The 11826-nt window shown below is 48.4% G+C and overlaps 1 protein-coding gene across 2 annotated transcripts in view; it reads left to right on the top strand.

Moving 5' to 3' along the window:
- Nucleotides 1-7509: 7509 nt before the first annotated feature.
- CHIC1 (cysteine rich hydrophobic domain 1) overlaps nt 7510-11826 on the top strand; it is a 45027-nt gene continuing 40710 nt past the window's right edge. For both annotated transcript variants that reach the window (XM_027875857.1, XM_027875847.1), the window contains exon 1: nt 7510-7772. In XM_027875857.1, the coding sequence (XP_027731658.1) occupies nt 7510-7772 (263 nt within the window). The remainder of the gene's footprint in view (nt 7773-11826) is intronic.

Here is an 11826-nt window from a genome sequence, read left to right as displayed (position 1 = left end):
CACCATTTTACACTACCACCAGATTCCTTGATTAATTCATGCCACAGATCATTGGGGAATTGAATGTTGTGGTTTTCATTCCTAATAATATTTTTTTTTTTTTTTGGTGAAGCAATTGGGGTTAAGTGACTTGCCCAGGGTCACACAGCTAGTTAGTGTCAAGTGTCTGGTCTGAGACAGGATTTGAACTCAGGTCCTCCTGACTCCAGGGCCAGTGCTCTATCCACTGTAGCGTCACCTAGCTGCCCCATCCCTCACAATTTTAAGGGCTGATTTACAATAAAGAACAGACATTTGGAAAGTTGTTTTTTTTTTCTTCCCAATTTCTGTAAATTGAAAAGCTATATGAGCTGGAAAGGCAGCATGGTATGATGCAAAGAATACCAGGTTTGGAGCTGGAGGTTGTTCAGTTGTGTCTGACCTATCTATGTCCAGTGAATAAAAATGGCTTTCCTATGTCTAGCGTTTTACAGTTTAGAAAACATTTTTATGTTCGTTATTTCATTTGATCCTCCCAACAATCCTGTGAGGTAAGTGAGGAAGGGATTGTCCCCATTTGAAAAACAGGAAACTGAGTGTCCATAGGGTTTTCTTGGCAAAGATGCTGGAATGGTTTGCTATTTCCATCTCTAGTGTGTCCCCATTTTACAGATGAGAAACTGAAGCAAATAGGGGTGAAGTGACTTGCCCAGGGTCACACAGCTAGTAAGTGTCTGAGGTCAAATTTGAACTCAGGTCTTCCTGACTCCAGGCCTGGTGCTCTATTCTCTGCAGTGCTACCTAGCTAACTCTTGCAGTTGGAGGACCTGGGTTCAAATCCTAGTTCTGTCCCCCTGTATTTGACTTTGGACAAGTCACATAACCATTGTGGAACTCAGTTTCGCCACCTGTAAGTTGAAGGGGTTGGTCTACATGGTTTCTAAGGCCTCTTCCAGCTCTGAGTCTATGATTCTATGCCCTTCAGTAAGTTCTTTCCCTTTTTCTTGGATTCATTTTCTCACCTGTAAATGGTATAATGGAAGAAGCATTAGATTTGGAGTCAGGGGGCAGCTAGATGGCACAGTGGATAGAGTGCCAGCTGAAGTCAGGAGGACCTGAGTTCAAATTCGGCCTCAGACACATAATACTTACTAGCTGTGTGACCCTGGGCAAGTCACTTAACCCCACTGCCTAAGCCCCCCCCCTAAAAAAAAAAAAGATTTGGAGTCAGAAGACCTGGGTTTGAAACCTGACCCTGCCACATCCATCATGTATTAGACTAGTCACCTCCCCTTTCCAGGCCTCTACCTCCTCACCCTTGATGAGAGAGTTGGATTTGATGACTCCTAAGGTCCCACCAGCTACCACCCGATGGCTCTGTGATCCTAAGTCAGCCGGCTCCCCAAGTCTTAGAGGGGCAATAGGTTCCAGGACCAGGCTCCTCCCTTTAATCTGGGCATCCCCTTTAGGAGGTACACTGGCAAGCTAATGGGTTTCCAGAGGAAGGCAAGCATAGTGAGAGCAATATTATGTTAAACTAAGAGCAGTAGAAGGAATCGGAGAGAACTCCAAGGTGGGGATCCTGATAATTCTTTTCAAATATTCAAAGGGTTATATTTGAAAGAGGGAATAGACTTCTCTTGCTTGGTCCCAGAGAACAGAACTAGGAAGTTATTGGATATTGCCAAGGCATGACATAAGGAAATGGGGAGAAGAAGAAGGTGCCTATGGCATTGGTAGAAGGAATTTTCTACCCAATGAAATCAGAAGCCCTATCAAATAGAGTTATTCAAATATAGAAGCTGTTCAAATTGTATCTTTCTGCTGACTTCACTTTGTAAACATTTGTTTCTTTTTAGGTTAAACAAGCATTTCAGTATCTTCTGGGGGAGGATGCCCAGTGGGGACATTGTGAACAAAATCTTGCCAGTCTCCTGGGGACACTTAGTTTTACATACTTCTCTTGGGCTCAGTTTCATTTCATCTGGTTTTGATCTTGAAGAGTCAAATACTGTAGCTGTTAATCCCTGCTGCCTCTTCTCAAGGGAGGAAAACTTTAGAGAAGTCCTGCATTAAAGGGGCTGCCTCCTCAGTCCTTTCTCTTTGCTCCTGCAGAGTCTCCTGGAGTTAATTCAGTGGTCAGAGAGACCATTTAAAAAAAAAATTTTAATATTAATTAATTTTTTTTTGTTTTGTTTTAATTTTTTTTAAGGCAATTGGGGTTAAGTGACTTGTCCAAGGTCACACAGCTGGTAAGTGTCTGAGGCCAGATTTGGACTCAGGTCCTCCTGAGTTCAGGACTGGTGCTCTATCCACTGCGCCACCTAGCTGCCCCTTATTAATTTATTTTTAGTTTTCAACAATCACTTCCATCAGCTTTTGAGTTTTCAATTTTCTCCCCCGCCCTCCCTGCCTCCCTCCCCAAGATGGCGCAATCTGCTATAGGCTTTACACATATATACCTATGAAACATATTTTCACATTAGTCATGTTGTAAAGAAGAATTAGAACCAATAGGAGCAACCACAAGAAAGAAGAAACGAAACAGAAGAGAAGAAAAAAACAAAAGAACAAATAGTATGCTTCGATCTGCATTCAAACTCCATAGTTCTTTCAGAGAGATCATTCTTAAGGCTTCCTTCAGTCTGTCTCTCATGATCACTCCAGGAAGGAGGAAGCCCATAACTTCCACATCCTATGGGAAGCCCTCCCTGAATTACCTGGAAAGCCTTACCCACTCCTGGCCCTTTAGAAGATCACGCAGATTAATGAATAGACATTACTTCAGAGCCCTAAATTGACTTTCATCTCACCTGGAGAGCATCTCTTATTGTCTCATTGGTATCATATCCCATCTACCCAACAGGCAAACAATGCTCATCCCCTGCTTAGCTCAGCCTGATGGGGAAGTGGTTAGGACCCCCCCTTTTTTTCCCCTGCTGGTTGTTTGTGCTCTATGTCTTCCACAGGGATCATTCGGATACCAGGATGTTTTACTTTGTTGGGGAAAATGAGGTAATGGTTGCCTAATACCAGATGTTCCCATGGTTCACATAAGCTAGTTACCTTTGGAACCAAACAAGTTGTTTTAGCACAATATATATGCATGGAGACAGATGTGCAGATTTGACTATGCATGCAGGGCTCTCCAGCTTCTAAATGTGTCTGGTTGTCCTTTAGCATCTCTAGGGAATCCCCGCTCCCTTTTCTTTCTTTCTTTATCTTTTCTTTTTCTTTTTTTTTTTTTTGGTGAGGTAATCAGGGTTAAGTGACTTGCCCAGGGTCACACAGTTAGTGTCAAGTGTCTGAGGCCAGATTTGAACTCAGGTCTTCCTGACTCCAAGGCCAGAGCTCTATCCACTGTGCCACCTAGCTACCCTGCTCACTCCCTTTTCTCAAGCAATTTAGGGTTCATGAAACACCAGAAGCACCCCTGGGATGCTGGGATGACAGCATTGGTCTTACCATTCCTCATTTACAGAGAAAAGTGATGCCAAGTAACTCCCACAGAGTCAAGAAGCTAGGAGGAGGCAGAATTCAAACCCAGAGGCCATATGGGACACTGGAAAAGAGCATAGGATCTGGGAGTCTGAGGGTTCAAATGCCCCCTCTGTTGCTATCTCTGTGATCTTGGGCCAATCACTTAATTGTTCTGAGCCCCAGTTTCTTCATTGCTAAAATGATGGTGTCAGATGAATTATCTTCAAAGGTTCTTTTCAGCCCAGCACCATCTCCACTACACTACTCCATTATTTCATTTGATCCTTATCACCCCACAAGGGGGCTAGCATAGGCATCATTGCCCCTATGTCATAGAGGAGGAAACTGAGACGGAGTGACTTCCATAATCATCCAGCTGGCAAGTGTCAGAACTGGGATGAAAACCCCAGTTTTCTGAATCCCAGGATTTAGGGGCATCAAGTCCAATGCCTTTGTTTTACTGAGGCCCAGAGGGGGAAGGGACTTTCCCAAGGTCACATGGACAATGAAAGGCATGAGCCAGTCTCTGGACCAAGGCCCCTGGAGCTGATGTTTTCACCATGACATCAGGCTGCTCTTCCACAGTTTTAAGGGGCCAGATTTTGGCCTACTTGTCAGAATTGTCTGACCTCTGCAGCATCCGTATCCAGAACTCTGGATACATGACAATTTCTCTTCATCTTCTTCCCTCCTTCCCTCTCCCCCACTCCCCACAGCCTTTGGAAAATTCCCTTGGATCTTAATTCTTCCAAGCCACCCCCCCCATGCCAACCTTCCTTGATGCCTCTGTTCTCTAGGCCTGGGAGAATTTTCACGGTCTCCCCTACAAACTTAGAGGAGTCATGGTGCAGGACCTGGCCGCTGCCCCAAGCAAGGAATCTGGAGCAAGAGGAGGAGGTGACTGAGCAGAGACAGGATGAGTAAATGTGAGTGTGGCAAGGCCAGAGCTGCCAAATCTGTCTTTTCTTTCCAATCTGCACTCCCGGCCTTGGCTCCACACCATTCCCCAGGACATCCACACAGCCTATGTCCCCAGGATACCCCATTATCACCGAGGAGCTGGGACTAGGAACTGAATGGCTGCTCCAGCCATTCCGGGCAATTGATAATCAATCAACCAATCAACTGACAAGTGTTTTTTTAATCGTTGACTCTCTGCCAGGCCCTGTGCTAGGCCCTAGGGATGCAGGGCCAAAGAAAGGAACACTCCTTGCCCTCAAGGAGCCCATATTCTAATAGGGGAGACTGCAAGGACATACATAAATATACATACAGTGTAACTGTGAGGAGAATAAATACAAACGAATACCAAGTAGGTGAATGCAAGGTAGTCAGGAAGGGAGGGCATTAACAAGGACATTCTGGGAATTTATGAGTGCAAGCCACTGTCTCTCGTGCCACTAGAAAAGAGTCTCAGTTTAAAAATGGGCAGTGTGGCCTAGGGGAAAGAACACTGGCTTTGGAGTCAGGCTGAGCTGGAATTCCAGCTCTGCTCCAGACTAAGCCTGTGACCTTGGGGGAAACCTCAGTTTCCCCCCTCCATAAAATGAGTAGGTTTGCGTAGATGATTTCTAAGGGCTTTGTATCCCTGACAACCCATGTATTCTGAGTTCTCTCTCAGCTTTAACCCTATAGATAGATGCTAGATAGATAGATGGATAGATGAAAGAGAGTTATCAATGGACGGATGATAGGTGATATAGATAGATGTAGATAGATGAATGATAGGTGATATAAAAAGATAGGTGGGTAATGGATGATAGATATTGATAGATATAGATAGATGGATGGATGGATGGATGGATGATAGGTGATATAGACAGATGGATGATACTGATATAGACGGATAGATACATATACACACACATATATACATAGATTAGATGATTTCTAAGAGCTTTCTTATCTCTGAATCCTCTGACATTTATATGTTGCCTGAGATTTCCAAGGTGCTTTCCCCACAACAATCCTGTCTGGAAGGTGGTCTGCATAGATCCCTTTTACAGGTGAGGCAATTGAAGCTGAGAGAAGGAAGTGACTTATTCAAGGTCACACAGTAAGGGTCACATCTGGGTCACAAACCCAAGTCCTTTGACTTCAGGTATTACACTGCTTGGTTTCCCAGTTTCCATCAGACTCCCTATGCCCAGACCCTTGGTTCTGAGCAAATCCTGGAAGAGAAAATGCCAAGCCACAAACAGAAACAGGCCTTGTGAATTGTATGGAGTCACCAACAGGAGAGTAGCATGGTGTTGTGGCAAACATTAGATTTCAATCAGGCCACCTGGGTTCAAGACCTGTTTAACAATCTACTAGCCATGTGACCTTGGATAAGTCTCTTCACCTATCTTGGACTAAACTTCTTCCATTGTAAAATAAGAGTGTTGGACTAGATGGTCTCTAAGATCTTAGGATTCTATGACCCACTGGAATGTAAGCTCATTAGAGATAGGGATGATAGCTAGCTCCTGATTAGAACAAAGGACAAATCACCTGAAGTGATCCCACGTTTGACTTTGTGCTATTTTGAAGTTATAATTATATGAAACATGGAAATTGGTTCTAGTCCAAGGGAAATAGGCAGTGGGAATTGGAATTAATGTGACCACATCAGTAGATTCATTATTTGCACTGAGGCCTAGCTGAATTTGGTTTCTGTTATTCTATTCCCAGTGCCTCAGCAGTGGCTTGTTGGCGAGGCAGTATAGCACCATGGAAAAAGAACTGGCTCTGCAGTCAAAGACCCTGGGTTCGAAACCACAGATGTCATTACTAATAGGACTTTGGGATGTCACTGAAATTCTCTGGGTCTGTTTCCTAATCTGTAAAATTAGAGGGCTGATCTAGAATCTCAATATTCTCTGAGGACCCTTCTAGCCTAAACCTACCTATGAACCTAGGTTCATGGCTCAAAACCCAGCTGTCACTTATGAGCTCATTTCTTCTTCTGTCAAAGGAAAGCACTGGCTTGGATGACCTTGAACTGTAGGATGGTAACAAAGTCAGGACTAAAATGAAGGATAGATAGATCTGGGGCTGAGTCCTGCTTCTCAGAGTTGCTACTTGTGGGGCTATGCTGAAAGCCACTTGAGTTCTCTGGGCCTCAGTTTCCTCATCTGCACAGCATAGTGACTCCTCTGAGCTTCCTCCTTCATCTGCAAAGTGAGGGTTTTGACCCTAAGGTTTCTGAGGTCTCCTCTACCTCTAGAGAGACCCAGGAGCCTCTGATCTGGGTTTCAAGTTCCACCACTACCTTTGTGACCTTGGGCAAGTTTACTCCCTTTTTTGAGCTTGTTTCCCCTTCTGGGAAATGAGAGTGGTGGGGATGGTGTTAGATTAGATGCCCTTCAAAAAGTCCCTCCCAGCTCTAGAACTGTCATCCTATGAGCTGAAATGAATCCTAAGTCCTTTCTCTTCTCTGGGCCTCAGTGTCCCCATCTGTAAAACGGGAATGTTTGGGGGTGGTGTTGGATTAGATGCCCTCTGAAATTGAATCCTAAATCCCTTCCCTTATCTGTGTCTCAGTTCCCCCTGCTGTCAATTGAGGGGGTGGGGGCGGGAGCGGGACCCTTCTTCCCAGTCGTGGGGGGGTCTGTGGTCCGAACTCCTTCCCCCGGGACACAGTGGAAAGGTCGGGGTGGGGGAGGGGCGGCAGCTGGGCTCTAGCAGGTCCGGAGCACTAGCACGAACCGTTAGCGGTCATCTATGTCTCTGCCCCCTCCCTCTGCAGGCCCCCAGGGCGCGCAGGAGTACAGTAGAACCGCTCCTCGGCACCCCCCCCCCGACCCCCCACGTGCTGCCCCCGCCCCCGGCGGAGAGCGCAGGCGCGCTTTCGCCGGCCCTTTGGCCGGGCCCCAAGGCCGCGTCCCTTCAGTCCGAGCTCCCGGTCCCGGCGTGCGGACGTGCCGCACTCGTTGCTCTTGCTCGGCCGGTCGGCCGGTCGGCCGGTCGCTCGGCCGCTCTCTTGTGTCTCCGTTCGCTTTTCTCCTTTTCTCCCTGTCCCGAGCGGCTGCTGCGGCGGCCGCGGCGGCGCGAGCCGCGGGTCACGTGATGAGCATCCTGCTGCCCAACATGGCGGAGTTCGACACCATCTCCGAGCTGGAGGAGGAGGACGACGACGACGCGGCCGCCGTGTCCTCAGGCCTCGACGACGACTTCGACGAGGATTTCGACGAGGACGAGGGGAACGAGGACGGCGACGATCTGGAGCTGCAGCAGCCGCTGCCGCCGCCGGGCCGGGTGGTGAGCGAGGAGCACCTGCGGCGGCTGGCGCCAGACCCGGTGACGGTGCGCGGCACGGGCCACATCACGGTGTAAGCTGGGGGTGGGGGGCGGGGAAAACGGGGGGGACGAGATGGGTTTGGGGGCGCTCACAGGACGGAGTGCTGCAGTCCATGAAAGAGAACGGGGGGGGGGGCGGGGCGGAAAGGGCGGGGAAGGGAGGGGGGGGAAGTGGGCCAAGGGGGTCTAGAACAAGGGGTTACTTCCCCTGAAAGGGAGCCATGTTGGGGGGAACCCCCCTCAAATGAGAGGGGAGCCAGGGTAAGGGGGAACTGAGAGGATGGAGGAGCTGACAGAATGAAGGAGGGGACTGCAATCTCTGAAACAGGACCAAAGGGAGGATGACACTAAGAGGACTGGGGAAGGGGGCCCAGGACAGGTTAAGTAGACCAAAGGGGTCCAAAACAAGGGGCTGCTTCCTCTGAAAGAGAGTCAAGTTGATGGTTGGAGGTTGGGGGGAGTGAAGCTGAGAGGAGAGCCAGTTTGAGGATGGGCTGACAGGATGGGGGGGGAGGACTGCAGTTTCTGAAAGAGGACCAAGGGGAGGCTGGGATGAGAGGACTGAGGGTGTGATGAAGTAGACCAAGGGAGTCCAAAAGAAGGGGCTGCTGCGGCTGAAAGAGAATCAAGTTGGGGGGGGGGGGAGGCGGGGAGGGGAGGGGGGGGGGGTTTGAGAGGACTGAGGAGGGTCAAGGTGAAGGGGCTGAAAAGACTGAAGACAGTCAAGTTGACGGGGCATTTAAAAAAGGTTTAAGGGAATCTAAATGAAGGGGCTTCTTCCTCTGAAAGGGAGCCAAGTTGGAGGGGGGGTTTAGATGGTTAGAACATAGTTAGAATGATGGTTAGATGGTTAATGAGGGTTAGAAAAAGGGACCACTTCCTTTGAAAGGGAACCATAGTGGGAAGGGGGTACTGAGAACTGGGAGGAATCAAGGTGTGGGGGTGACAAAGATCAGAGAGTCTAAAATGAAGGCTTGCTTCCTTTGAAAGGGAGCCAAGTTTGGGGGGATAGAGCTGAGAGAACTGAGGGGAAGGAATTTGGGGGGGGCAGAAAAGACAGAGGAGTCAAGTTGAGGGCATTAGAGAACCAAGGGGGTCTAAAAAGGGGGCTCATTTCTCTGAAAGAGAGCCAAATTGAGGATAAGAGCTGAAAGAACTGAACTGAGGAGGGGGGAAATCTGAAACAAGGGACTGCTTTCTCTGAAAGGGAGCCAAGGTGGGGGGGGTGCTGAGGGAAACGATGGACTCAAGGGGGGGTGAGGGGACTAAGGACTGAAGGAGTCTTTAAAAAGAAGCTGCTTCCTCTGAAAGAAAGCCAAGTTGGGGAGTAGAGCTGAGAAATCGGGGGAGCTAGGATGGGAAAAGGATGAGGGAATGAAGTTAGAAGGCTAAGGACAGAGGGGGACATAAAAAAGGAGCTGCTTCCTCTGAAAGAAAGTCAAATTGGGGATAAGAGCTGAGAGAACTGAACTGAGGGGCGATCTGGAACAAGGCACTGCTTTCTCTGAAAGGGAGCCAAGTTGGGGGGTAGAGCTGAGAAATCGGGGGAGCTAGGGTGGGAAAAGGATGAGGGAATGAAGTTGGGGGGCTAAGGACTTAGGGGGACTAAAAAAAGGAGCTACTTCCTCTGAAAGGGAGCCAGTTGGAGAAAGGATGAGGGAATTGAAGAGACTTGCGTTGGGGAGGACTAAGGATTGAGGGAGTCTAAGGAAAGGGGTGTGCTTCCTCAGAAGGAGAGCCAGATTGCAGAGATTGAGCCAAGTTAACAAGGCCTGGGAGTTCTACAAAAGGGGGCTGCTTCCTTTGAAAGAGAGCTAAGTTGGGAGGATAGAGCTCAGAGAAGTGTGGGGGACTAAGGCGGGGGTCTGAAAGAACCTTGGGGAGCCAAGGTTGTGGCGAGACTCTGAGAATGGAGCAAAATCAAACTGAAAAGGGATCTAAGGACTGAGAGGGTCTTAAAAAGGAGCTCTTTCCTTTGAAAGGAAAGGGAAATTGGAGAGGGGAAATTTGGGGGTGTTGAAAATTGTGAGGAGGAGCCAAGTTAGGGGAGGTTAAGAGAAATGAAGGGGGGTCTCAGAAGGGCCAGCTTCCTCTGAAAGGGAGCCAGCTGGGGGAGAGCTGAACTGAGGGAGGGGGGAAGTCTGCAACAAGGGGCTGCTTCCCCTGAAAAGGAGCCGGGGATGGGGTGGGGGGTGGAGAGAACTGAGGGGAGCCAAGGTGGGGTGGGGCTGAGGGACTAGGGAATTGGGGGGACTTGAGGGGAGGGGGGACTGAGGGAGTCTAAAAAAAGGGGCTGCTTCCTCTGAAAGGGAGCCAAGTTACAAGGGTGGAGTTCAGAGAACTGCGGGGAGGAGAGGGCTGAGGACTGGAGCCGGGGGAGTGCAGAGGGGGCTGCTTCCTTTGAAAGGGAGCCAAGCTGGAGGTCCGGGCCTGAGACAATTGAGGGGAACCAGGAAGGGGGGGCACTGAGAGCACTGAAGGAAGCCAAGTTTGGAGGGGGCTCAAAGGACAACAGTCCCTGAAAGAGGACCAAGTTTGGGGAGGGCAGCTGAAAAGTCAGGGGAGCCAAGGTGCAGTGGGAGGGGGACAAGAGGCTGCAATCCCAGAAAGGGAGCCCAGCAAGTTGAGAGAAGCAAGGGCAGCCCCCTTTGGCACGATTAGACTGGAGGGCAGCGGCCACCAGGAGGAGAGATGGGGCTGCTCTCATGAAATGCTATGTGACCAAGCCAAAAGAAGTGGTAGGAGACTGCAGCCCTAAAGGGAAGGGGGCCCAGTTGTTGAGGGAGGTGGAGCTGAGAGAACTCAGGGGGTTGTGTTGGGGTAGCCAAGCAGGCTGAGAGGATACTGGGGGTGAGGAGGAACAACTGAAGGGGTGGAGAGGCTGGGAAAGCAGAGGAAATGGACTCGGAGAGAGTGTAGATGAGGCAAAACATGCTTGAACCCAAGTCCTCTGCCTCCCATTGAACCAACCACACTGCCCTTTCTGTGTGGTTGCTGATTTCATGTGAGGCAGGACATCTCTAAACTGCAGAATGGACCTGGGAGACCTTCCCTGCAGGGATTGCTGATGGTTGTTGAAATCAATTATGTGAACCCTTCTAAACCCCAACATGAGAGACTTTTATGTAGAATTTATGTCTCTATGAAGAGTCACATCTGTGAAGAAGATGACCCTTTCCCTGCCTCAGTCTTTTTTCAGGGTGACACTCCTTTACATTAGAGGTCAGGTGCATATGTTTTCTGAGTGCTGGCTTCAGCTTAAGAGAGAGCTAAGCTCCAAGAACCCATGTCAATGAGGAAGTTACCCCTCTGGGAGCAAGGGGAACTTATCGAAACTTAGACAAGGTAGTTTTTTTCTTCTGTAAAACTCCGAGTCATCCCTGTAAAACAGTCAACCAACCACAGTTTAAAAAAAAGATCGTCACAGCCCAGGGTCTACAAAGGAGTTTTTCTAAGGGGCATGAAAGCTTTTGAAGGCTACTTGTTCATTGTTATGTGTCTGGACTGTAAATACTTGGAACTTTATATACTGGATCATGTTGTCATCATGTTTTCACTATTTTTTTTTTACTACATTTTCAGGAACAGACCGACTTTTTTTCTGTCAAGTTATCATGTCTCTACTTTCTGTGATACCCTCAGAGCTGTTGATTCTTCAAAGAGTTTATATACTCACTCTTCCCCATTAGCAGCTTTTTATGGTCCAGGGCTTATTATTGGGCTTGTCCTGTACTTTGTTCTCTTTCAATGAAAGATATAAGAACAAAGCTTGTGGGATTGGGTGGGGATAGGAGAGAGAGCATATTGTTTTTGTTTTATTCTTGGGACAACTTTTTGATGAAGCAACTTGAATTCCAGATTTTGGGGTCCAAGAATGTTGCATAGCAGCGAGCCACAGGAAGCTAGCTAATGTAGAGAGTGAGCTTACTGTGCCATTTTATTTTCATTACTTTTTGCCACCATTGAGAGAACTTATTCCGAAAATGAATTATGATTCTATCTCCTTTTGAATCTACAAATTGCCTTCATGTAGCTCAGGGCTGAGAGAATCATAGGATCTTAGATGTGGAGCTGGAAGGGCCTTAG

The sequence above is a fragment of the Vombatus ursinus genome, unplaced genomic scaffold (genome assembly GCF_900497805.2).
Source record: "Vombatus ursinus unplaced genomic scaffold, bare-nosed wombat genome assembly UNPS02003882.1, whole genome shotgun sequence".
Lineage (NCBI taxonomy): Eukaryota > Metazoa > Chordata > Mammalia > Diprotodontia > Vombatidae > Vombatus > Vombatus ursinus.
The sequence above is the reverse complement of the archived record's forward strand: the minus strand, read 5'-3'. Positions and strand labels throughout refer to the sequence as shown.